The sequence below is a fragment of the Artibeus jamaicensis genome, unplaced genomic scaffold, assembly GCF_021234435.1.
Source record: "Artibeus jamaicensis isolate MK-2021 breed Jamaican fruit bat unplaced genomic scaffold, CSHL_Jam_final contig_525, whole genome shotgun sequence".
Lineage (NCBI taxonomy): Eukaryota > Metazoa > Chordata > Mammalia > Chiroptera > Phyllostomidae > Artibeus > Artibeus jamaicensis.
In genome coordinates, this window is record NW_026521874.1 from 15794673 (window position 1) to 15822494 (window position 27822).

Consider the following 27822-nt stretch of genomic DNA (forward strand, 5'->3'; position numbering starts at 1 on the left):
GGATGGTAGCGCCCGAGGTTGCGGGTTTCGCGCCTGCGCAGTGCGGCGCCTAGAGGGAAAGCGAGAGGGAGACGGACGTTGAGAGAACGAGAAGGAAGGAGAGAAAATGGCGTCCACGGGTGAGTGTAGAGAAAATGCGGCCGCGCCGGCCATGGCCAGGGCGCCCAAGTCGAGGGTCGCTCGTATCTGGAGGCGGCCGAGACGACTGAGTGGAGTTTCTGAGAACAGTGTGAGGTACCCGGCGCTGTTCCACGACCTCGAGGACTCGCATTTCTCTCCCCTCCCCCACCTGGCAGGCCAGTTCTGGAACCTTCCAGCGCCCCTGCCGCGCGGGGGCTAGCGGTGGCGGGGGCGCGCGGGTCCTTCAGTGGTCTCCATTGTGTGGCGGCCGTCGGGCCCCGCGCTCCCCGCCGCCCGCCACGTGGGCGGGGCCTGCGGCCTCGGGCCCCGCGTGGGAGGGGGGGTCGGTCCGGCCTAGCGCTCGGCACCCCGAAACCGAAGGTCGGGGTGCCAGACGCCTCGAAGGCCACGAGTATCCTGTGACTTTCCACACCTTATTTCCAGGGTGGCGGCCCAAACGCGAGGGTGATTCTGCCCCACCGAGAAGCGAATAAACAAACAAAAAAGGCATAGCGGATTAACGAGCCGAGGGGCGCCGGCCTATGAGCGGGAGCCCCGTCATCCTTAAGGCCCGGTTGGCGGGGGCGTCCGGTGCCGCCTAGCTGCCCCCTTGGAGAGTTCCAGCCCCGAGCTGAACTTCTGCCTGAGTGGGCTTTAAAGGGGTTGAGTTCCCACCTGGAGAGTGACCCCCCCCCCCGTTGGGGGTCCCTGGGGCTTCTTGGTTTTTACCATTAGTTCCATCTCCTTCCCGCCCTAGAAAGCAATTAAGTAGCTTCTCTGGGCAATTTTTTAGCAAACGTCGAGGGAGTTGCGTTGTATAATAAGACCTGCCTGGCTCGCAGGCCCTACCGAAAGAAATTTCTGGCCTCTTTGCCCTAGTAGAAACAAAAGGCCCGAGCCGGCATTGGAATTATGCTTAGGCAGTCTTACCATACATTTCTGTGCCTAGGTTAAGCCGCCGGGGAAGGAGGCGCTTAGTGGACTTGGAAAGAAAGCCTCGGGATAGGAGTTCGAACGTGGTATCTAGGGTGGGTCCTAGCTGCAAGGAGTGTTTTAAAGAGTGTGGGCTAAAGCTGGCCTGCAGTTTGCAGCCAGTTCCTGCACTAACTAACCTGAGGTTATTGGTAAAGTGGGGCTTTTTTTTTTTCTGAGGATTATTCTTATGTCCCCTAACACCAGGCTTTAAAAGCATTGGGAGAAAATAGGAAGACGGGAGGCGCTCTGGGTCCTTCAGAGTTGTAATTGAAAAGCTTTCAGAATCCAGCAACTTAAGGACAGTTTAAGAGCTTTCCCCAACCATGTGGTCAGTAATCAGGCAGGTAAATGCTGGTTGTTGGTGCCAGGGTACAGAATACCCCTAGAAAAGGAGGACTCTGACACCCTGCAGCCCAGGAAGACAGCCTGGTGGAAAATGGTTTTCAAAGAGCCCTTTCCACCTTCCTTCTCCCTGCAGTGTTTGAATTTTGTAAGAGTGAGTGTTACTCTCCCCTGTTAAAGCTCAGGGCGTCAGAATGTGTTCGTCGAAATTTGTGTGTAGCCGGATACTGCCGGTCCCCCCCCCGCCCCGTCTTTGCTCATGCTTCTGTACCGCTACCCATCGTGTGTTGTACTAGAAGACAGCAGCGAGCCCACCCGGCAGGGGGGCCTTTGGAGTCCTAAGTTCAGATAAGGTATCTGAACTTGGGCTTTCTTTCCTTTAAAATAAAGGAGTTAGGCTGGACCTTTTGAGAGATTTTTGAGCCCTTCTGACCTTTAGGCAGAGCATTTTGTGGCTCCCACATAATTGCCCCCTACTGAGTTTTATTGTGTAATCTGAAGCTCTAAATCTCTACCGATTGGATAAGGACCATCATAAAGTGCCTGAAAGCTGTCGATTTAGGTAATTTTAGGTGTATTAGGAAAAAAAGTACCTAAAGTACAGTGTATGTCTGTTTCTAGTTTCTACAAAGGATTACAATTCGAACTCCCACATGACTGCTGGTCTGACCAAGAATTAAAACATTGCACACACTCTGAAGGCCCACTTGGATCTCACACACACACACACACACCCCGCCCCCCAGCCTGTTTTTAGTTGTCTTCAACTGTGCCTTTGGGGGTTAAAAACAAAATGTAACTGCTAAATCTGACCAGTGTGTGACTGTAGCAGTTTTGAGGCCATACACATATATGTTTGTGTGCTGTAGGCAGGTAAATTCTTGTGAAAAGCATCTGGTTTCACACCGATCTGAGGACATTGGTTGTTACATATCAGCTTTGCCAATTTTATGTCTTATATAACTGTTCTTGTATAAAAGTCCTCTTGCAAACATTGAACTTAGATATCAGCAACTTAGAGTTTCTCACACAAACCTCAGCAAACTATAGGTTGAAGTACTCGGTTTTTTTATGTTTGAGGGGGGGTGTATTTTGTGAATACCACGTGGAAGAAGTGATTTGTGTTTCATTTTCACTTGCCTTAGAGAGCACACCTGGTGGTGCTTTTGATAATGCCCTAAGGTTTAACCTTCAAATGCTTAAGGTTGTCTTAAGCAAGTCACTTCATAGCCTTTGAGAGGTTGATTGGATGATGCTGATTCAAATTCTGAGTTAAGGGCATACAGGGAAAAATAAGTAGTCAAGTAAAGTGTAGAGGTAGAAAGGTGAGCCTTAGAAGATGGATTCAGCAAAATGGTCTCACGCCTGCTGGACTGAGGAGCAGCCTTTGGATGGGGTAGGGGTGGAAACTGCTCCATGAAGAGCCGCCACATCAAACCGTTGATTTCAGATGAGAAACTTTTCTGAATGGGATAGAAAGGCCCCTTTTGTTTGGCCCTAGTGGCAGTGCTGTCTGCTAACATAGAATAAGATAGGTATTTCTTGTGGAGAGCAGAGAATTGGGCAGATTTTTTTTTTAAAAAAAAAAGGAAAATTACAGGAACTTTTACTTAGAGAAAGAAGAAAGGGGAAGAAAAATTGTTGCTTTTTTTTTTAAGTTGAAAATCTTTTTTTTTTTTTTTTTTCTAAAGAGGGAGAGAAACACCAACCGGTTGCCTCTTAACCCCCAACTGGGGACCTGGCCTGCAACCCAGGCATGTGCTGTGACTGGGAATAGAACCAGTGACACTTCTGGTTTCTCAGTCCACTGAGCCACACCAGCCAGAGCGAAATCATTTTGAATTTTTATTTTTTATTTTTTAAATTTTTAAAAAGATTTTATTTATTTTGAGAGAGGAAGGAGAGAAGGAGAGAAACATCAATGTATGGTTGCCTCTTGTGCATCCCCTGCTGGGAACTGGCCTGCAACCCAGGCATGTGCCCTGACTGGGAATCGAACCTTGATCGTGTGTGGTTCGCAGGCCCATGCTCAATCCACTGAGCTACACCAGCCAGGGCTGAATTTTTAGAAAGATGGTTTTATCTAAAACCAAATTCTTCCCGAAAAGATCAAATGCCTTCTCTGCCATATATCAGGATTATTCTACCTTAACTTTGCTTTGGTGGGATTTCTAAGTTATTGTACAACTGCAGTCCTCAAACCCTTTAAAACACTGGATTGAGATGACTTCTGTTTTCTGCCATTCCATTTCACAGTCTTGCTAGGGAGTTACAGTTGGTCTGATTTGCAAAAGTGAGAGAGCAATAGAAAAACTAGTTTTTGATGAGGTGTACCTACTAATGTAATCAATCTGGTGTTGTGCATTGTAATGTTGCTTGCCTCCTTTTTATATAAAGCTAAAACTTCTCATCCTATTGGTTCATCTTGTTCCGTTAGTCGTGGGGTGATGATCACATATTAGGAATGACAGCCTGTAGTTAAAGGGGGTTTGTGGCCCTGGCTGGTGTAGCTCAGTGGATTGAGCATGGGCCTGCGAACCAGAGGATCACAGTTTGATTCCCAGTCAGGGCACAAGGGTTGAAGGCCAGTTTCCAGCAGGAGACGCACCATAGGCAACCATACATTGATATTTCTCTCCCTCTCTCCTTTCTCCTTCCTCTCTAAAGATAAATAAATAAAATCTTTAAAAAATAAATAAATAAAGGGGGTTTGTAGCCATGGGAACATGCAAAGTATCTCTGCCAAATCAGCTGAATGTGACCTGATTAGTTGGCACTGTATTCAAAATGAAGTAAACTGGCTTAGACTTATTTTTTGGGTTGGTGTTAATAAGAGGTATTCATTTGGAACTCTTTGCTCTGTGCAGTTTAAAGAGTTCGTCTTCTTGCCACCTGAGTTCCTTCCCCCCTATTTTCCCCTTTTTTGTTGACCTCATACAATTTTCTCTCCTTGTTTCCTCTAGATTACAGTACCTACAGCCAAGCTGCAGCCCAGCAGGGGTAAGTCAGTCTTTTACAACAGTATGTTTTGTGTGACTGAGTAATCTTTGTAAAGTACAGAGGCCACTATAGTTGTGGAGGATTTAGTAAGGGAATCTGAATGCTCTATATTGAGTTCTTCCATTTAATTTCTCTTACAGCTACAGTGCTTATACCGCCCAGCCCACTCAAGGATATGCACAGACCACCCAGGTAATCCTTGAGATAAATATACATAGCAGCATCCCCAAGTAAAATGTTTCTCTCAGCTATTAAAACAAGTAGTTAGAACAGCTCTTTTTCAGAAATTAGGTAATAGAAAAGTGTGATATGCTTGTAATCATAAAATAACCATATATTTTAAACTTTCACAGTGGGAATGTCATTATAAATGAAATCATCCCCAAACTTGGAGTTGCTAGCTCTTCGTTACCTTTCTAGTATCATTTTCTTAAGTTAGGTACCCTGCTCCATGTTTGGTTCTTCTATTTTATTATGCTTAAAATTATTTAACTCAATCATACAACAGTTATACAGAAGAAGGAGATATTGTGACATTTCACAAATGAAAAAATGGCAGCGCATAAATATTAAGGCGTTTGTCAGGGGTCACACGGTGAGCGTTGGGTTTTCAACTCCTGTGGCTCTGAGTCCGTGTTTAAAACTCTAGGGCAACAGATTCGAATACAATTAGCCTCTTCCTAGGGTTTTCAAAATCACCTCAAATTCTGAAATAGTATGTAGGGCATAAAATGGGTAATAATAACTTTCATGGAAACATTCTAGAACAGGCAGAATGTGGTGTCTGTGGCAGATACTATGTAAATGGTAATTCAGATCTAGAATATGATCATAGTAATAATATCTGAAAGAATACCCCATTCCTTGCCAAGTTTTCTGTATTACTGATGTCCAAGTTCAAAAGCTAATGCGGTTGGTGTGCAAACCTAAGGAGACATGCAGTGTTCTAGTTCATTTCCTTGGAAGTGAAATCTGTCCTGTTGAAAATCTGTTTTTCAGAATTGTCTGCAGATTTCAGCCCCATTTTAATTGTTTTCTCTTTTATCATATTATCGTCTTAACATTTGTTTCCAGCTGCTTAGACTGCTACACTTAATGCTGGCAATTATATACCTGTTCCCTTATTGCTCATCCCTTGAGAGTGTCTTGTTAAATCTCCTGTATAGTTAACAGTGGTTTTGCCTAATTATCCCGGGAACTTCTTTGTAGTTAAACTTACAAAAATATGTGAATCAGATAAGAGGAAGCAAGCATTCATAATACTATGATCACCTGTCCTTTCCCCTCCCTCCCTAAAAATACAAGATTTATGTATATGAAGTTTTTGCATTCATTTTTTTTTTTGAGCAGGCATATGGGCAACAAAGTTATGGAACCTATGGACAGCCCACTGATGTAAGCTATACCCAGGCTCAGACCACTGCTACCTATGGGCAGACAGCCTATGCAACTTCTTATGGACAGCCTCCCACAGGTAAAGCCTGCCTTGGGGGTATTTTGGGGTCACATCAGCTAGGGTGTTTGCTAAGAAGCTTGTTACTTGTGTTTTTTGGTGTATGTTCTGGTCCATATCTTGGCATCTGGGGATCCTTTATTCTTAGAAGCAGCTTTTTTTTTTTCCTTTTTTCCTTTTCCCTTATAGTCTTCTTGAGGGATTGTTAATAGAATGTGGGTGGAATAAATTCCAAGGGAGAAAAGAACTCTTCCTTTTAACTATTTTATTAGGTATAGAGAATAATCTCAACAAAATGGAGAATATTTAAAGATTATACTAATGCTAACTGGGTAAGAAGGAACCTTCTTAAACTGAGCTGCTAAAAAGAAATCAAACTGATTTTCACATCTGTTTACTTCATCTGATAGTATACCCTCTACTTTTTGTTTTGTGCTTTCCACAGTAGAAGGGACCAGTACAGGTTTGACTATCCTGCTCATTCTTGCATGGGAAATGCTTTCCATCTTGTTTAACCCTGTAATGTTAACCCTTTAGGTGTTTCATTCGTTTAACCCTCAAACTTTCTAACATCACACACAACAAGGTGCTAATGGGAAACTGCTTCAGGTGCCATTCGCAGATCCATGTCTTTTTCTTTATGTGATTTTGGGGAAGATTCTGCTTTTGTTTTATTTTACACATTTTTTGTGTCAAGCCTTAATAATAGTTCACTTTCCCAGAGGTATTTCAGATGACTATTCCCCAGCTGATATCCTCATATTTCCTGAAGGGTAGATGCATGATTAGATTTGTTTAGAGGCGAAGACTGCCACCCTGCATGTTACTTATGTTTGTCTGTCTGTCAGTTTCCAGTCCAGACACATTTTATTTTCTATTTAAGTGTTAATTATTTTAACCCATAGTATGTCGAAAATATATATATGTGTATCTATAAAACAGCATTCCAGGGAGCTAAAAAATAAACTGTTCTAAGAATTAGAATAAACTATTCTGATACTGGAATTGAGAGTAAAGGATGTGAAAAACTAACAGTAGTTTTATGTTTAGTGCTATGTAAATGTTTAGGATCCCTGCCTTCTCCCTATTCACTCCCATCTTTATTTTTATTACTAAAGAACGTTTAATGTAAAAGTCTTACAGATGTTTTTTTTTTTTTTTCAATCTTCAGTTTCCTAAGTTATATATTACCTATCAGAATCTTTATTGGGGGAAACCTATTTGTAATTTATCTTACTGAGTAACAGTGTCCTGGATTTGATGGGAAGTACCTCCCAACCTATCTAATACATATCTTGAATAGGTTGCAAAATGTTTAAACTTTCTGTTAGTGATAGTTACAACTTTAGGGAAAGTTGAAACTAAGACTGTGCTGTTGGATTTTTAGCAGAGAATTTTGAAGTTGTGAGATGAACTTTATATAGTCAAGCTGTTACATTTTTTATTAAATTATAATTGACAACAGTTTCAGGTGTACAGCATAATGATTTTATATCTGTATATACTGTATTGTGAGATGATCACAGTAAGTCTAGTTAAATCCATTATCGCACATGGTTATATATTTTTTTCTTGCGATGAGAACTTTGAAGATCTATGCTCTTAGCAAATTTCGGACATGCATGCATTGTTCCACGCCATTTTCTGTTGGAGACCCAAGTATCCTCAGATCACAGGGGATCTGAAACCAATCCCAGGCAGATACCAAGACACGACTATATACAATACAGTGTTATTAATCTCCATGACTGACTTTATAACTGGAAGTTTTTGACTACCTTCAGCCATTTTTAAAAATAAATAATACTCTTAGATACCAGCCTTTGGAGTCCCTAGATTACTTTACAGAGACGTGATAAAATTATTTACAGGAAATGCAGTGGCTGTCTAGGCTCTCCAAAGCCATGTATTTTACATTGGCATTGGTTGAAAAACTCATTATTAGAGCCTATGGGCACAAAAAGTATAGGACAGTCTAATACAGGAAACCAGTAGCTTTGATGAGCAAGAGATTGCACTTAATAATAATGAGGAGTTAGCCCTGACAGATGTGGCTCAGTGGATTGAGTGCCAGCCTGTCAACTAAAGAGTCTCTGGTTCAATTCCCAGTTCAGGACACATGCCTGGGTTGCAGCCGGGTGGGGGGGGGGCGGTGCAAGAGAAGCAACCACACATCAATGTTTCCCTCCCTCTCTTTCTCCCTCCTTTCAAATTTTTTTTAAAGGAATGAGGAATTATTTGTATAGACTTCATAGTATATGGAGGACCCTTCATATCTCCCTTAATTCTCCCATGAACCCCTGGCGTGTAGGAACCAAATTTAAACCCCATGGGTAAACTGAAGCCAACCCAAACTAAGTAGGACCCTGACAAGGTAGTAAGTGGATTTGAGCACACCTGCTGCTTTTCCCCCTAGCTCATGCTGCCTTTACTTATGGCAGTCATCAGATAATTATTGGAAGGAATGTATGAAAAGACATTTTTCTCTTCTAGAAGTTCTAAAAACTATGAGAAAGGGAAATATGCAAATCTCAATTTATTAATTGAAATAGGTATATTAAAATTTTCAAAATTTTGGTCACTTTATATCATGCTTTTTAGTACCTTTTTCCTTAAAGTTGTCAGCGTATAGTAGATGTGTTGATTTTTTGCTGTTGCTTTTTTTAAATTGTTGTTAAATCATTTTGCTCTGAATTTTTGCTCATTTTGCTTGGCTGCTTGTGTTGGTGCTACAGATTAATTAAAAGATTATTAATTAACCCAGCGTTTGTTACTGTAATCTATAGCTCTACAAGGCTCTGTTGCTGCGTAGTTTGTGATACATTTCCCTGATCAGTTTATTTTGTTGGTTTTTTTAATTGCTCTTCTTGTAAATCTTATAGATGGCCTGTCATGTAGGGGGGAAAAAAATCTGTGTTAGGAGTAAGAGGGTAGGTGGAATTAGATTCCAGTTAAATTTAAATAAATGAGTGCTATACATGATTGACATTATTAGGACTCTGACCTGAACTTCTAATAAACGTTCAGATGGACAACATGCCAACTCAAAAAACTTACATTTTTTGAGGCTTCCTGTTTTTCTGTTTTGGGAGGAAAATTACTATCTTTGTGTATAATTAACTTCAGAACTTCCCAAAATGTTTGGGATATAGAACACAGTACCCTGTGGAGTCTGAGGTCCTAAAGCTTAACTAAAATAATAGTCATTAATTCAGGATTTGTTTTTAGCACTGAAACTTTTTACTTTAGTGAGATTTGCATTTTTCTTTGATGGATATAAGTGCTGACAACTAGACCTAACTTTTTTTAGACCTAACTTTTTTCCCTCAAATTATAAGGAAGGGTTTATTTAGTTAGAGTCACAGAGGTAGAAGTAGTGAGCTGTAGAATAATAGGTCTAACTTATTATTGCATGGCTGGCTTGTGCTTATTGACCAGGAAGAGACCCCAGCACCAGGAAAGATTATAATATCTCACAGGAAAGGGACTCAAGTTAGGAGCTGCAGGTTTGGGGAGGCGGAGTCAGGCTTCAGGCCTGAGTTCAGGTGAAAGGGCACATGGATCCTTCCTAGTCTGGCCAAGGCAGGAACTAGAGAGAGAACCTGTCTTGGTCTGTGAGAGCAGGTCTTTGTGACATTTGGTTAGGGAAACAGGGAGCTCTAAGGTCTACCTCCAGTATAGGCAAGCAGGAATATCTTTTTGTTTGTGGTAGGTGAATAAGAGAGGAATGGATATGGGTTATTTGATGACCATCTTAGAGTCTCAGATGGTTTTATTATCTGGAAACATTTACTTTTAAGCAATTTACCAAAAAAGCTAAATGTAGGATTACCTTTGTTGGTTATATTTAAGCAAATATAACTTGTAGTATATCTATAACTCATGTGCCATTTCAGAGCTTAATGTAGCAAGCATTCTTTTAGTAGTTTGTTACCTGAAACAAAACTAGCAGTTCTTAGAAGCGTTCAATTATTAACACCTCCCACTAAAAATTAAGCACGTTCTCTAGAATTTTCAGCTTCCTTAAATTCAACATGAACTGCTCGTGATGGAGCACTTGGGGCTGAAAGCAAGCAATTTCAAGTTACAGGTTTTAATGTTAAAACTTAAGTCTGGACCCTTATTTGTAGCTATTTTAAGATGCTGTGTCTTTGTCTTTACTTCCCTTTGTGGAACATTTTATTCCTGCTTTAGAGGTTGTTTGGGTCCTTAGTTGAGAAACTTATGAGGCCTGCTATCGAAAACCAGTGTAGAATTAGCAAAAGAAAATGTGTCTTCTATTAAATTCTTGGGAGAGGGGGCAGGCAGAGGAACCCTGGTTTCTATACCAACATTCTGCTGTAGCATACTCTTGTCTCCTCCTTTCCATTAGGTGTGGTTTTAGAGCAAAAGGAGGCAATCCTTTACTGAAGACAGGGTGCTTTCAGAGAATTTAGGTTTTAAATACTGGTTTGTTGCTACTCAACCGACTGGGAAATATTTAATGGGGTTAAATATTGTGATGGTTGAAAGTAGGTGGTTTACAAATTGTTTTGATAATTAGTGTCCAGGCAGATCTTTGAGGAGCCAGAAATCTGATACAGCTCTCTTTTCTTCCAGGTTATTCTGCTCCGACTGCCCCCCAGGCATACAGTCAGCCTGTTCAGGGGTATGGCACTGGTGCTTACGATACCACCACTGCTACAGTCACCACCACCCAGGCCTCCTATGCAGCTCAGTCTGCGTATGGCACTCAGCCTGCTTACCCAGCCTATGGGCAACAGCCAGCAGCCACGGCACCTGCAAGGTAAAGCCACATTCATCTTTTTAACTCACTGGGGCATCAGCCACGGTTTTCGTTTTCAGTTTTCAGGAGAGAGCAACTATACATGCTCTCTATTACTTAGTTTCTTACTTAGTTTCTTTTTAATGGTCCTGCTCATACTCTCAGGTGCTGACTGTGTTCCTACAGTCGTTACAGTAACACACCACGTGTTATTCTCCATTTAGTAGAGAATGGTGCCATCCAGGGGCCAAAATAAGGATTGTTGATAAATGGGTTGTCAAGTTTCTGAAGAGAAACTTTTTAGGGCAGGAGGAGCTATTGCATTGACTTCTCTAAACCCAGAGCAAAATTGTGTGGTTTCCCCTCACAACAACACAACTCACAGAATTGTACTTTCAGTTTATTGGCCCTGTAAATGGGTAACAGCTTTCTCTCTGAGACGAACATTGTAGTTCACAGTATACTAGATGGCGTGGGGGTGTGGCATCATGTGGTTTAAGAAATAGTTTTGTGATTCAGTTGTCAGTAAATAAAGGGTATGTCCATATCTAAAAGTCAGCTTAAGGATTTGGCATGGTTTTCTCTGTATTATATGGTGGCTTGGTATTCTGACTATCACAGACAAGTGTAAATTCTTAATTGGGTACCTTGCTGTGTGATGAATGTTTAGACAGAGTTCATACTCTGACTGGTTAGCGGGTAAACGTTAATTATTACTTAACAGAAGGTGTCAGGTCTACGCTTTAGGCAATACACTTAGGCGGCTTCTGCATACAATCTTGAAGGAACACTGAATTCTGACGTGAAAGATTGTTTGGGGAGTAAACGAGATCAACTTGTAACCTAGACTTTAGTCTCATGTGGAGGTTAAGAAATTAGCTGTGGCAAATGCTCATGAAGTTACTTCTAAAATGAACAGTCAGTAATCAGAGCTACTTGGTATAGTGTAAATCTGTTAGCCCTTTTAGTAGTCGGGTAAAGGGATTCCTGTAGGGCCCTGTTTCAGAGTGCTATCAGATATTTGAAGTCCCGTTTGATACTCTATCGTAACAGGATGTCCAGACTGTAGCTGGAGGATTTCACATGTTGTTTTTCTATTTTATAAGTCATTCTTTTTGATGTTTTTCATTTTCAGTCCTTACCATTTTAAAACAGCTGTCTCTCTGGCGATCAATGACAGCTATTCCCTTTTCCACTGGAAAGAAGAGGGGTACTTGTGACCCATATGCTCTTTTGAGAAGAGCTTCAGTACTTCCCCATCCTCTCTGGTCTGTCTGCTGGTTCTTGGGTCTTTGCTCAAAAAGCTCAGACTCACTTTGCTGCAGTCCAGCTGCAAAATGCTAGGGCAAAGAGGTGGTAGAAACCACCTGGGGATTGGGATTGGATTTCCTCACATTAAGGATATTTCCCAGTTCATCTGAGCCAGGAGAGGGTTGGGGACTGTTTACCCTACTGTGGCATTTACACTGTAGAGACTTGGAGGCAAGTTATAACAGTCCCAAGTTAAGAAATTTTTTTCACCCTGGTTGGGTGGCTCAGGCAATTGGAGCACTGTCCTGTACACTGGAATTGCAGGTTCAATTCCCAGTCAAGGCACATACCTAGGTTGCAGGTTTGTTCCCTGGTTGGGGCACATACAGGAGGCAACTGGTCCTTGTCTCTCTCTAACATTGATGTTTGTTGGGGTGTTTGTTTTTTTGTTTCTTTTCTCCCCCCCGCCCCCATCTTCTACCTTTACTCTCCTTCCCCTAAACTCAGTGAACATATCCTTGGGTGAAGATTAAAAAAAAAATTGGGGGGTCTGTTTTTAATAAATGAATCATAAATCTACAGGCAGTCCAAATCTATAAATGCCATGGATTTATAGAGATGTAAAACTTGAATTATTGTTGTTCAAGTTTCTTGTTTGTCTTCAACAGTGTTTTTGAGACACAGCATTTTCTTTCCTAACAAACTGCCTCTCAGATGACTTAACTTGGCAACACAAAATATTGTGACCACCTTTTGCAGCCGTTGGAGTGAAAGGAGCATGTTGGTGTCTCTTACACGGATGTGATTAATTCAGCCCCTCCTCGTGTTCTCTTCCAGCAAATACACATGGACCGACGTTGGGTGTGATGTCATTCACTTTACCACTGTATTTATTTCCACGCTTAATCCTAACGTGGCATATTACTCTTCAGTTTGTAGTTCTTGCCCAAGAGTTTGTGGTTGAGAATAAAAAGTCTCACTTTTTTATTTCTCCTTTTAGACCACAGGATGGTAACAAACCCACTGAGACTAGTCAGCCTCAGTCTAGCACAGGGGGTTACAACCAGCCCAACCTGGGATACGGACAGAGTAACTACAGTTATCCCCAGGTACCCGGGAGCTACCCAATGCAGCCAGTCACAGCGCCACCGTCCTATCCTCCTACCAGGTCAGTATCGTTGTTCTTGTGGTGGGTGAGCTAGTAGAATGACAAAACAGTTTTTTCAGGCCATGGACCAGTTTGCTTCTGCTTCCTGAGGTGATATATATTATCTGATGCCCAGTGATGAGCCTGACCACGTATTGCTATTTTAAAACCTCAGTCCTGTCCTGGCTGGTGGTTCAGTTGGTTGGAGCACAGTCCCATGCACCAAAAGGTTTTGATCCCCGGTTGGGGTGCATATGGGAGGCACCCAGTCAGTGTTTCTCTTTCACATTGATGTCTGTCTGTCTGTCTGTCTGTCTCTCTCTCTCTCATGTTTTCTCTCCCCCATAAAATCAATAAACACATCCTTGGTGAGGTTTTTTGTTGTTGTTGCTTTAAATCCCAAAACCTCAGTCCCAGATTCCCGTAACAGTACCTGGCTAAGTACAGATAATATTTTTTACCACTCTAGATTCTTTTAATTTTGCTTTCTTTATTAATTCAAATGACTGAGAAACAGAAGTATTTGAAAGCAGGTAAAATGCAGGGCATGATTGAAAGAGAAGGAAGGGAAGGAAAAGAAAAATGAAACTTCACCTTAAGCATTTTATATTTAACTTAGAGGTCCATGCATGCACTAGCCTTTTAGTGGTTGAGCCAAGGCCTTTTCTTTTGATTACAGATTTATTTGTTCTGCATTCTTTTGTCTTAATGTTAACCATAGCAGCATCTACAATGTCAAGGTTGGGTTTCCTAAAAGTGTAGGGAGAGATGTTAATTGTTTCACTCCCATGTAATTTGAAGTAAGTTTTCAAGTGAATTTCCAGAACTGTGTGCTAAAGTGTTAATATTGCCAGAAGATACAGCTCCCTTTTTGCACTCATTTTATTGGCTTGCACACTGAAGTGCAGCAGCAAATACAGTTGACTGGGTGTCTATACAGTTTGGAGTAACAGTGGGCGGGGAGGACATGAAACAGTTTTTCCACTGAGCCCCTTGTACCTGTTACGCTGAAAGCAGTTAATCTGGAGAATTGAAGAGGTGAACTTGGGAAAGAGAGCCAGTTGAACCCATACACTTGTGAGGGATGTGGTGAAAAAGGCTTAGTTTAATTGTATTTTTTTAATGTTTTTATATTTTAGTGTTCATTATCATGATTCATCTAGAATTTAATACCAGTTTTTTAAACCTTCATTTCTGCGTAAGGATGTATCTTTGGTTAGTTTCCTCGCCATGCCAAAAAGATGAATGTCCGTCTAATGTCCATCTTTCATAGTGGCTAATGCCCAGATTTTCTAGGTGGTCAGCATGCCTAAAAGTTTGAAGCTATATATATAGCAAAGCAGTTTAAAATTTAGATATATTTACAAGAGAAAATTACCGTTTTTATTGGGGAGGGGGACACACCAACTGGCCTGGTATCTTCAGAAAAATCATTGTTATCATTCAAGACAGACTTAGAGAAGCAAATGCTGCACTTAATTTGTGTATGTCTCTCTTTCTCCCCTCCCTTTGTCTTTCTCTCTCAAGTCAATAAATAAAAATATTTTTAAGTATATTTGCTTATTTTAAATTTAAGTTTTTGATGTGTAGGAAGTAACTTTATATCTTACAGATTTCTATGTCACATGCCATTAATATGAATGTCTTATGTTTAGGGGACTTGAAGAAAAAAGCCTCTCCTAACTAAAAACCTTTTTTTTTTTTCCAGCTATTCCTCTACACAGCCGACTAGTTACGATCAGAGCAGTTACTCTCAGCAGAACACCTATGGGCAGCCGAGCAGCTATGGACAGCAGAGTAGCTATGGTCAACAAAGCAGCTATGGGCAGCAGCCGCCCACTAGTTACCCCCCCCAGACTGGATCCTACAGCCAGGCTCCAAGTCAATATAGCCAACAGAGCAGCAGCTACGGGCAGCAGAGTGAGTTACTAAGAGAGAAAACCAAATAAGAGTGCTTATGTTTGGAGTTTCTGAACACGGGGAGGTGTTCTTTACCAGTTGGCTTTTGGATTCCAGGGTGCATCTTTAGGGGCATAACATCCTGGCTAATAGCTTGAATGTCCCAAAAGTACTTTGTTCAATTTAATTACTAGTATGCCTTGCAAAAAAAAAAAGTTTGTAACTGACTAGGAAAAAATGTTTTGCACTGCCATCCCTGCCCTCTTTGGGGAAGTTACATGCAGTGAGTGAAGCTAGTGTTTCTTGTGACCTGCCCATCCCAACTCACTGACAGTGAGCAGGTCATTGTTAAAGATACTGCAGTTTTGATCATCTAATAAACACTGTGTTTTGATGTTTTGTTTTATTGTATCCATAAAGCAAAAGTCCTCATGGAATAGTTAGTTTCATTTATGTAGAGAAGCTATCAAAAACTCAGTCTTTCACAGTTTAATCTCTACACAGATTATTGGGGGGGTTGGTTTTTTTGGGTTTTTTCCTTCATTAAATTCCACTCATGAGCATGTTTTGTTATGACTCTGAAATGAGTTGTGCTGCTTGGTGGAGTCCCCCTCTTAGCACTGTGCTAAAGCCCTAAAAACCTGGCTCTGTTTTTGTTTGTTGAGTGTAGTTTTAAAAAACAGCTTTTGGAAACATCGTAGAACACAGAACCCTGTGAACTGTTGGCCAGAGGGCTTTTTTTGTTTGTTTGGAAGTGCTTTATTCTAGGCTAACTACCATAAGATTACTTCAGCCTTGATGAACCAGCAGTTTTTGTTAAACTTAAAAGAGCCTATGATTAGGGGTGCTTTATCAAGTATAAAGAGGATGGTCCTTGGTTAGTGCCTTGCACTTGAGAATTCTGTGATTCCAGGAGAGCGTACAACAGGCAGTGGTATAAATGCTGGTCCATGGCTTACAGATGTGACTCTTTCCTCAGGTTCATTCCGACAGGACCACCCCAGTAGCATGGGTGTTTATGGGCAGGAGTCTGGAGGATTTTCCGGACCAGGAGAGAACCGGAGCATGAGTGGCCCTGATAACCGGGGCAGGGGAAGAGGGGGATTTGATCGTGGAGGCATGAGCAGAGGTGGGCGGGGAGGAGGACGCGGTGGAATGGGGTAAGAGCAAACCTTTTCTCCTTTTACCTAATTTTGTTTCATCCGTAGGATTTTCAATGGAAAGAAGGGACTGAAAGACATAAGAAATTTATTTCTACATTTCCATGGACAATCTGTTGAGCCCAAGCCATCTTCTAAAACATGGAAATGTCATCTTTATGGCACAGATTAAGTGGCAGTTTGCTTTTTTTTCCCTGCCAAGCAACTTGGTTGGGTTGGGGAGAACAAAGAATGGTTTTGACATTAGAGCTTTCAGTTCCCTTCATGGTTTCCAGAGGTCAAAAGCCTCTATGGGTAATAAACTTGGGATGGAACACACACAACCCTTCTAACAATCTAGGTTTTTAACTAATTGTCTCTGAATGGTTGTCTTGAAAATACCCGGTGTATATACTGCAGAAAAGGAATGAATGCAGCTGTTTCCCACAATGTTTGTCCCCAACTTCTGTTTGCACTTGGAACTGTTGAACTTAATGCTGAAGATCTTGGTCCCGTAGCCCTTGAACTATGGCCTGAGGTGCACCTGATGTGCAGAAAAATCCACTAGCTTTTTGCAGAGTAATGTATATAATTAATTACAGGATTACTCCTTATTGGAGATTTTAAGAAGTCTAAATCGGTTTGGCCATTTTGGTGGATGGCACAATCTGGTTTAGAAAACTTGATTTAGATCAGTAGCATAACCCTGCTATCTGTGCCTGCCCTCCCCTCCCTTTTCCCATCCCCGCTTCCCTTCCTGATATCTGTACTTTAATGAAGGTGAGATATAATGTTGGCGGTTAACATAATCCAGAAGGCTTAATTCTGTGTGTGTTCTGTCCCGATATAAACTGGTAAAAAAAAGTTATGCAGAATGTTACATTAAGTATAAATTGGGTTTGGTGTTACTGTTGACTCAAGAAAAAATGTTAAATATGATTTCTCTTTTATAGAAGGGGACTTCAAAATTAGACTATTAAAAAGTTTATCTTTAACTTTGTGTTAGTAAATCTGTTTACTGTTGAAAGATACTGATTGAAAATACTGTTTTACGTATTCTGCATAACTTAAAATTCTTTGGTGAAATCTTTATTGGAAGAAACAATCATTTTACAACATGAAAAAATTATGAATAATTTGGTATAAAGTAAAATCAGTCTTCTGATTTGGAAAATGTCATTCCATTATAAAGGTTTCACTTCTTTATGGATGTTTTAAAATAGACATAGACACTTGAAATTACTATCATCACGTTTCTAATCACCTAGAAGTCTTAGTGTTTTCCTATCGCAAAACCAATTTCAAATTGATTCATTTTAATATTTCAGAAGTAATCATTCTAATTTTGCTAGACATTGCTAGCAGAGGGGTCCTCTCTCTGGATGAGAAGTCTCCTGCAGCCATAGGAAAAACCATGGCTTTCCCCATAGGTTTTTCAACAGACTGTGAAGCAGTCAGTTGGATCCTTTGGGGACAGGACAGGGGCATTTCCCCTCCCCTCTTTTTTATTGTGGTGTGGTGATGGTTTTCAGTGTCTTCTGCAGGTAAGGCACTCAATGTTGTTAACATGCCCTTTTTCATTGCCTCAGTATTTTGATATTTTCATTGGCTGTTAAACGTGGAAAACTTTTTAACATGCTTTGTCGCATTTATATGCTACAGGTTACAAAGTGAGAGCCTTGTATACACCAATACTTAAAAAGTACCCGTACTCAGTACTCAGCCGGCAGCATAATGAAAAGTGGGACTAGACACGGTGTCCATATGGAGAGGAAAAATATACATAGAATATTTTTAACAAAATGTATTCATTGTATAAATGGAATCCTTCTGTAACTTTGGTAACTGCATACTTGTTGTTTGGTAATTAACCAGAGGAGGTATAATACTCTAGAATTGTGTAACATTAAAGTGTAAACTTTTGTGTTTAAAGAGAGAAAACATTTATGGTGTGTACTTTTTTAAAAAAGGAAACAAAGCTGCATGCAACAGCTTGAAATTGTATATTCAGGTATTAAAGGTGCAATACTGGTTAGAAAAAGTTCAGGGCCTCCCACTGAGGAGCTGCCTTTATTCAATTTTAAAAAGGACCCAATTTGTATTCCCTTCCCCTTTAAAGTACATAAGGCAGTAACTTTATCCTGCCACTGTTACTGTTCTCAATTGATATGTCTATAAAGTTGCACCCCCAGTCCATTGAGCTTTGGTATTGGTTGTAAATTCTCCTTTCACAGCGATTGTTAAATTCACTCGTGCCCTGAAATGTATGGCTTTATGCTGAAGATTGGCTGGATGCGTCCTCTGGTGTGTGTTGTTGGCATTCAATGTTGTTGTCTCCTGCTTTTACTATACTGTGACTCGTTAGGAAGCCAGAGCCTCAGTCGGCTCTCCCCTGGGAGAGATTGAGGGTGCACCTTTATGAACATTGAAAGGTTCATTACAGCAGTTGCCCCAGCTTTCTGTTCCTCTCTTCACTAAGCTCTTTCTGTTTTTCAGCTGATGGGGTGGGTGTTTGGGATCTATTTTTCCCCCTCATTTGCCAAGTATTGCACTATTAATACCAGCCCCCTGAAATGAAAGGAACCAACCACACTGGTGTGTACAATCAGACAAGCAAGGTTGTATATAAAGGAAATTTGAGCAAGCTGCCCTGAAGAAAGGCATAGTGACAAGATGAGAGAGATGCATTGTTTGGAGATGTGTTTAGCCAGTGCCCTTCTTCCCCACGAGCCCCCCCAAGGCTCAGAGCGGTACTGGCTTTTAAAGGGAAAGGCCTTCATTTCTTCGTTTATCCCCCCAGCAGCGCTGGAGAGCGAGGTGGCTTCAATAAGCCTGGTGGTAAGTTTTTGAGTATTACCATGGATAGTGTTTTAAAAAAAATACAGTCAGTTTTTAGAAAACTATAATTTTTTTATTAGTTTCATAAGCGGTTTAAAGATGACCTATACAAAAGAAACTAATGGGTACTGCCGGCATTGTCTTAGGGGTAATATGGTTAACCTATGGTTACAAAACAAAGGGTAACTTGAAGTATTGAGCAACTGCTTCTGTAATATGGGGGAGAATACACTTTTAAAATTTGGTTTATTTGGAGGAAATTTTTTCTCTTAAATTTAACACTAATTTGGCACATAAGCATTGAGAGTGTATTTGGTTAATGGTTTAAAAGCAAACCAGCAAATAAAAAACAAACCCTAGCAAACCTTTCACAAATGTTAAAGGGGCACTGCTCCATTTTAGCAGTGCGGGTCATTTTGAATTTAATGAAGCCCCATCAAATGGTGGTGTGTAGTAGATAGTTATGTGTGTTTGTAAGGTTTGTAGCTTGCAAGGCGTGCACTAATAATATTTCATATGATCTTTCCTGGTTGGCAGGACCCATGGATGAAGGACCGGATCTTGATCTAGGTAATTTTGAGCTCTTGTATTTTACATTGCACTTTATAAATGAATATACCACACTGCTCTGGCTGGTGTGGCTCATTGGATTGCGTGTTGGCCTGTGAACCTAAGGGTCGACAGTTCAATTCCTGATAGGGGCACATGCCTGAGTTATAGGCCCAGGTCCCTGCTTGGGGGTGTGCGAGAGGCAACTGATCCATGTATCTCTCACACATTGCTGTTTTTCTTCCCTATTCTTTCTCCCTCCCTTTCTCTCTCATAAAGTAAGTAAATAAAATCTTTAAAAAATATATAAATGAATGTGTTGTGTGTGAGAGAGATCAGCAGCCTGACAGATTCTTGCTGTTACGGGTAGTTTGGGGCTTCCTTTATCAAAAGCATCTACTTATGTTCCTTAACATACCCAAGAAAAGCCTTAAATAAAGTAAACCCAGAAATTCCGAGGCGTGCTTGCTAATGTGGTTGGTAGTTCTCTTAGTTTATGATGACTACTTACCATTGGTCAGTAGGGACCTGTTGGCTGATAAACCCTTATACATACATGACAGTAATCTGCCTTCTGTCTTCTTTTTTCTGAAAGGCCCACCTGTTGATCCAGATGAAGATTCTGACAACAGTGCAATTTATGTACAAGGATTAAATGACAGTGTGACTCTAGATGATCTGGCAGACTTCTTCAAGCAGTGCGGAGTTGTTAAGGTAAGTCACAGTACTAAAGCCATCCAATCTGGCAGATCCTCAAACCACAGAACATTTCGAAGATACTGAATTGATGTTAAGAGTAGTTTTTGAAGTTGCCTGACCTTTTCTTTCTAGTTGTATTATAGTTTGCTCCTTAACATCCCCTGGAAAAGCCATTTTTTTTAAAAGGATTTTATTTATTTTTAGAGAGGGGGATAGGAGGGAGAGAAACATCAATTGGTTGCCTCTCATACATCTTGCAACCATGCATATGCCGTGACTAGTAATTGAACTGATAACCTTTTGGTTTGCGGGATGATGCCCAACCCACTGAGCCACACCAGTCAGGACAAAAGGTGATTTTTTAAAAATAAATGCTAAATAAACATGGTTTAAGCATACTTGATAATTCAGTTGTAAGGTAGTACTAGTCTGAGAATACACCAGGAAAAACCAGAAAAGAACCCTTAGAGTGTACGTATAGCAAGGAACACAGTTAAAAAGGAATATCCATCCATAGAGCTCAGAGTGGAGACAGTATTTCAGAAAAATGGAATAACGAGGCAGAGATCCTTGGGCAGGAGCTTGCCTCGAAAACTCAGGAAAGCTGATGTGACTGTAAAGTTTTGGTCTAAGCTACTTGGAGCGGAGTTGGGGTGGTTAGATGGGGAAGACTGAGAAACTGGGATTTTGAGGCAGGAAGATAGGGTTCCTAGATCAGAAGCTCAGAAGTTTGGGGATACTGTATCATTTATAAACACATCACAACTCATTCATACATTCTTTTAAAAACATTTGGGTTGTTTCTAGGTTGTAGTATATAAGCGCCACACTGTAGTGAGTGCTCTTGTACACATCTCCTGGGGCATGGGGCACTGGTTTCTCTGTTGTGTATACAGTCCATTCTTGTTATTCATGGTTGATTCTCTGGTCGTGTGTAGAGAGGAGGAATAAGGGGGCAGAGTGCTGTCTTTTGTTGACCTCATGCTCAGTTGGGCAAGCGTATATTACTGATCTACATTCTCCACAACCTTACCACTACTAGGAATCATGTCTTTCAACTTTTGCTAACTTGGCAGAAGAAAATGGAAATGGGATTTTTTCATTTTGCTTTTTCCCTGGTTGCTTATTGTGTTAAAACTGCGTACCATCTTTTGTGAAATGCCTGTGCATTATACTCATTTTTCATTGGGCTGTCATTTGTTGATACATGAGGGCAGGCTTCCCCCCTAGGTGAGTAGGTGAGTGTTCTAGGATCCCATCTGTATCAGTGCACCAGCTGGGGTTGTAAGAGGCTGCATTCTACTTCAGTGCTTTTTGGTTTTTTCTTTTTTTTTTTTTTTAAGACTCTTAACGCATTTGCCCCTTTCATCATGGGTAATTTACAAGCATACCTGCCCACACCATGCTGAGTGTTCAGCAGTTTTTGACCAAAAATGGCATGACCCCCCCCTATTTACCAGATCTCACCCCAAGCGACTTTTTTGTTTCCCTGGATGAAAAAAAAAAGTCCTCAAAGGGGAACGTTTTGCCCAAGTTGAAGAGGTGAAACAAAATGGCAGAAGTGCTCAAAAGTGACGTTCAAAAACTGTTTTGAGCAGTAAGGAAATGTCTCGATAGATATATTGCATCGAATGGAGAGTATTTTGAAGAAAACAGAAGTTTAAACATGCAAAAATAAAAGCAAGATTGTTATAAGTAAATTTCAGTTTTTGGAGGGTCTCTCCTTGTATTGGGTTGGCCAACAAGTCTGTTCGTTTTTTCCATATGATGGCTCCAGTAGTGCTTGTTGTCTTTAACCCCATTTGAATTTTTTTTTTTAAGATTTTATTTGTTTACCTTTAGAGGGGAAGGGAAGGAGAGAGGGAGAGAAACATGAATGTGTGGTTGCCTGTCGTGCGCCCCCTACTGGGGACCTGGCCTGCAATCCAGGCATGTGCCCTGACTGGGAATCGAACTGCGATTCCTTAGTTCACAGGCCCGCACTCAATCCACTGAGCTATACCAGCCAGGACTGAAATAATTTTGTTGGATTATATGGTGACAGCTGTCATACATGCTTTAAAAAAAAAATGGTGAATTTTTGTGCTGTGTTAATATTGAAGACAAAAGAAGATAGGCAACGTTTTTGGCATATTGTGCTTTATTGTTTTGAGAAGTAAAATGCAGCTGAAATGCAGAAAAAAAGATTTGTGCACTGAATGAAGAAGGTACTGTGGCAGATTGAATGTGTCAGAAGTGGTTTGTGAAGTTTCTTGATACTGTTGATATTTTGGCCAAATTATTCTTTGATATGCATTGGAAGATGTGCAGCAGCATTCCCGGCCTCTTACCACTAGCAGCCAAACTCAGAATAACCAAATCAATAAAAGTTTTGCATGAAAAAAATTTTTTTTGAGAGAGAGAGGGGAAGGGAAGGAGAAAGAGTGGGAGAGAAACATCGATGTGCGGTTGCCTCTCATGTGTCCCCTGCCGGGAACTGGCCTGCAACCCAGGCATGTGCCCTGACTGGGAATCGAACCGTGAAACTCTGGTTCACAGGCCCGCGCTCAATCCACTGAGCTACACCAGCCAGGGCCCGGAAAAAAAAAAAAGTCTTTTACAGGAATTCTTTTTTTCTCTAAAAGAGGGAGAGAAACGTCAATATGTGGTTGCCTCTTGCTTGCCCCCTACTGCAGACCTGGTCCACAACCCAGGCATGTGCCCTGACTGGGAATTGAACCATCAACCCTTTGGTTTGCGGGTCAGCAACTCAATCCACTAAGCCACACCAGCCAGGGCTGATGAACAGAAATTATTTTAAGTTAGTTGAACTTTATCATTCTTTTCCTTATCAGTACATGTCTTTGTTTTTTCTGTTTGCAAGACCTCTTGTTCTGGGAACATTCATTGAAAGATCTCCCCTTTTCCCTGAGGTTTATAGTGCTGTGTCTGTCACAGAGAAAGTTCTACCCATCCCCAGATCTACTTCTTGTTTGTCTTGTGTGTTAATAACAACAGTTAATCACTATGTCTTGATGCTACATCTTGATTATTTAGTAAAGCAGATACTCTGTTTTGCTCTTTCTCTTCAGGAATGTTTTACTGTTTATTCCTTGCTCTTCTCTAATACATTTTGGAATCAGTTTATGAAGTTCCTTAAAAATCCCAATTGGGTATTATTGAATCTATAAGATGATTTGAGGATTGACATTTTTATAATACTGAGTGGTCTTTTTTCTCATGAGCATTGTACGTTTCTACGTCTCATAAAGGAGATTAAAAATGCATAACTTGCCCTGGCTGGTACAGCTCAGTGGATTGAGTACAGGCTGCGAACCAAAGGGTCACCAGTTCGATTCCCAGTTAGGGCACATGCCTTGGTTGCGGGCCAGGTCCCCAGTGGGGGGCCTCATGAAAGGCAACCACACATTGATGTTTCTCTCTCCCTCCCTTCCCCTCTCTCTAAAAATAAATAAATAAAGTCTTCTTTAAAAATACATACCTCATCATACATACCACTCTTTTGGTCTTTATGTGTATGTTCCTTATGAAGAATAGGTGTCAGTTACATGTAAATATAGCCATTGCCCCCCTCCTTTTAAAGCCCTATAATCAGACTCTCAAGTACCACTAGATATATACAAGTGTATAGATTACACTTCGATCAAATGTGAATTTAATGCAAAAACACACACAGGAAGCCATATTCTTGAATGATGTGGCTCCTGAACTCAAGCCAACTGCATCTGGCTGTCGGCTGAAAAACTAGTGATCTGTTCTAGCTCTGGAGGAAAAAACTAGTTGTGTTGGACTCCTCAAGAATCCTTTCAGCGCACGCACAGCCCTGTGTACTGCACTTAATGATCTGAAGGTTATTTTTACTTTATACGAATTATGTCTTAAGTGATGGTATCAGTGCCTCACCACCTAAGTGCCTAAGAGGTGGCCGCTTTCACTGGGTGTCTGTAGTGTGGGTATAGAACATGGAACATGATCAAGGGTACCAGGAGAAGATGGTATGTTACTGAATGTGTGTCCGTTTAAAATTGCTGCTTTTTTGACAGTTTGAGAGATTTCTCTAAATTTCATATGGACTTTTCCCCCAAAATATCTAGTTTATTCTGATCACAGCTTAACTATGCAATTTTATGCCTTAGATGAACAAGAGAACCGGGCAACCCATGATCCATATCTACTTGGACAAGGAAACAGGAAAACCCAAAGGTGATGCTACAGTGTCCTATGAAGATCCATCAACTGCCAAGGCCGCCGTGGAGTGGTTTGATGGTAGGAGCCCTAATGTCAACAAGGGTGGGTGCTGGTATCCTTACTTTCCTGCTCTGGGGTACATGGAGGGCCTCATAGCAAATGTCGCATGTGTCAGCTTGCAGGTAAAGAGGGTTTTACTAACATAATTTAATGCTGACTGTTTGGGCATTGTTCTCTGCACTGGTTTCTAAGCCACTTCAGAGAACAGAGTGGTACCTTCTCATACCTCTGAAGTGGTTTCAGAGGTATGAGAAGGCACAGAAACCACATGGACATCTTAGCCACCATACATTTGGGTTAAATACATACGGATGGCCTTAAGATTGATCCTGCAGTTTCACCACAGACAAAACCAACAGGAAAGTGCCAAAGGACAAATCCCAGCTCTCCTCTCTTCTCCACACGTTCTGTCCCAGCTGCTTACTGCCCTGTTCGGGACTTCACACCCACCCCCTGCTTACCTCTTTGGGGTACAGAGAGTGTGTTCACAGGCTTTATCTGGCTTTTCCAAGAAAGCTCTGGGAAACTATGGGCAGGGTGCTCTGGTGTGGCAGGGCAGTGGGGTTGATGAAAAGGGGCACCCTAGCTTTGCTAAGCCCCTCAGGGAGGGAAGAGTTGGAGTTGGGAGTAATGGATGTGCTTTCATCTTGTTCCAGGGAAAGATTTTCAAGGAAGCAAACTTAAAGTTTCCCTTGCTCGGAAGAAGCCGCCAATGAACAGCATGCGCGGGGGGATGCCGCCCCGAGAGGGCAGGGGGATGCCGCCGCCACTCCGTGGAGGTATGTGCTGGACGCCTGCTCTGAGCTCTCTTAAACTGTTTTGAAAGTCTTTCAGTGCACTTTTCTTTGAAAAACTTGATGTCCAGAATGAAGATGGTCCAATTCGAAATACTGAGAAGGGCCCTGGCTATCGTAGCTCAGTGGATTGAGCACAGGCCTGCGAACCAAAGGATCCCATGCAGTTGATTCCCAGTCAGGGCACATTCCTGGGTTGCAGCCCAGTTCCCAGCAGGAGACACACCAGAGACAACCATACATTGACATTTCTCTCCCTCTCTCCTTCCCCTCCCCTCTAAAGATAAATAAATAAAATTTTTTTTAATGTTTCAAAAAAAATACTGAGAAGGGATACAGAATCAGTACTAGAGCACTGAATGCAGACAAGTAAAAGTTTATAGGAATAAAAGGAAGTGCAGAACATGGCCCGATTAGTCAGGGAAGCTGGGCTCCTGGTAGAACACCACCTGGGTGTCAGCCCTGGGGCTGTTGCGTATGTGCTGCTTTGATCACAGGTGAATCACCTGCCCTCCCACTACTACTGTGGGGGCTGACTGCGGTGCAGGTGACCCTCAGACAACATGGGGTTGGACCTACTGCGCTGTCCGTGATCTGTGCGTTCTAAGCCACGCAGTCCAAATCCACACTGTTCAAGGGGCAGCTGCAGATTGCAGGGGTAGGTGCTGGGGTCTGTGGGAAAGTGTGAGGCAGATGAAGGGGCAATAACAGCTGTCGTCTCTGAATTCCCTCATATGTCCCTCATATATGTGATATGTCACTGTTAGCAAATCTGGTGCTACAAAGAGCTGCTGGGTCTTTCTTACTGCAGGTCCAGGGGGCCCAGGAGGTCCTGGGGGACCCATGGGTCGCATGGGAGGCCGTGGAGGAGACAGAGGAGGCTTCCCCCCAAGAGGACCCCGGGGTTCCCGAGGGAACCCATCTGGAGGAGGAAATGTCCAGCACCGAGCGGGAGACTGGCAGTGCCCCAATCCGTATGTACTTTTCTTGGGAAATTGATGGCCTGCGAGTGAATCACTCTACATCTCGCCCCCTTCCCATTCTGAAGAGAGGGGAGTGGTGGGTTCTCTGTCTGGAGGAGCATAACGATGACCCATTGATCTGTTGGGGGGGTGGCCTAATCAGTCATTTTCCAGCTGCTTCAGAATTTTCTGAAGGTCACACACAGTTCCACTGGACTCTGTTGTCCACATGTATGTGGTCGTACAGACATCTTACAGGATCCAACACCAGTCCTGTGGGTACATTGCTGCCTAAGGCCATGGTCCATTTTCTGTGGACAGGTGTCTGACCAGGACCCACTGTTTATGGTGGTGTAGCGTAGTGTGTGCCTGCTTCCTGTCACCTGTGCTTGTTACACCTCTTAGGTGGATTAACTGGTGGTTTCTGCTGTGATATAATTGTATGCAGGGGGTGTGGAAATCAGAACTTTGCCTGGAGAACAGAATGCAACCAGTGTAAGGCTCCGAAGCCTGAAGGCTTCCTTCCACCGCCCTTCCCACCTCCGGGTAGGTACAGGTTTGGGGAGCGCACCCTCCACTTCTCGGTACTAAACCTCTTGTTAACTGCGGCTGCCCACTATTAAAAACCAGGTCAGTGGTTTCAGTGAGTGCAGCCCTGGGGCTCTTTGAATTCGCTGAAATAGTGCCCTGTGCAGAGAGGTTCAGATCAAGGAAAGGATCTGCTTTGTCTCTGCTCTGGGAGAAGAGAGGAGACCCTAAGCTGCCCCTGGGGCGTCTCTACAGAACCTTAGCATCCACCCATTCTGTCAAGCCCCTGATCTGTTCTCACGTGTCCTTTCCCTTGCCTTAGGTGGTGACCGTGGCAGAGGTGGCCCTGGTGGCATGCGGGGAGGAAGAGGTGGCCTCATGGATCGTGGTGGTCCTGGTGGCATGTTCAGAGGTGGCCGTGGTGGAGACAGAGGTGGCTTCCGTGGTGGCCGGGGCATGGATCGAGGTGGCTTTGGTGGAGGAAGACGAGGTGGCCCTGGAGGCCCTCCTGGACCTTTGATGGAACAGATGGGAGGAAGAAGAGGAGGGCGTGGAGGACCTGGGAAGATGGATAAGTATGTGATGGTGGAAATGGGCTGTGGGCTGCCGGGCACAGGGTGCAGCCCCTTTGCATTTTGGGCCTTAACCCCGCCCCCTGCCCAGTGCCCTCTCTCTTTTGCCTTGCAGAGGTGAACACCGCCAGGAGCGCAGAGACCGGCCCTACTAGATGCAGAGCCGCCGCAGAGCTGCATTGACTACCAGATTTATTTTTTAAACCAGAAAATGTTTTAAATTTATAATTCCATATTTATAATGTTGGTCACAACATTATGATTATTCCTTGTCTGTACTTTAGTATTTTTCACCATTTGTGAAGAAACATTAAAACAAGTTAAATGGTAGTGTGCTGAGTTTTTTGTTTTTTTTTCCTTCTGAAGATGGTTGTTATAACTAAGACTAAACAATGGGAACCCCTTGTGAGCATGCTCAGTATCATTGTGGAGAACCAAGAGGGCCACTAACTAACTGTAACAATGTTCATGGTTGTGATGTTTCTGTTTCTTTCTTTCTTTTTTTTTTTTAAATAAAATTCCAAATGTTTATAAACAGTCA

The 27822-nt window shown here is 42.2% G+C and overlaps 1 protein-coding gene across 2 annotated transcripts; it reads left to right on the forward strand.

The window, feature by feature from the left end:
- Positions 1 to 18: 18 nt before the first annotated feature.
- On the forward strand, positions 19 to 27822 carry EWSR1 (EWS RNA binding protein 1). Of its 2 annotated transcripts, none has more exons than XM_037153348.2 (17): positions 19 to 119; positions 4401 to 4437; positions 4578 to 4629; positions 5788 to 5911; positions 10490 to 10676; positions 12907 to 13074; positions 14762 to 14973; positions 15932 to 16112; positions 18892 to 18929; positions 19467 to 19499; positions 20074 to 20192; positions 24314 to 24443; positions 25082 to 25204; positions 26031 to 26193; positions 26630 to 26727; positions 27032 to 27284; positions 27397 to 27822. In XM_037153348.2, the coding sequence occupies exons 1-17, from the start codon at positions 107 to 109 to the stop codon at positions 27434 to 27436; spliced, it is 1971 nt and encodes a 656-aa protein (XP_037009243.1). In that variant the 5' UTR covers positions 19 to 106; the 3' UTR covers positions 27437 to 27822. The 2 variants fall into 2 exon arrangements, with proteins under 2 accessions (XP_037009243.1, XP_037009244.1); XM_037153349.2 differs by having other exon boundaries at positions 18895 to 18929.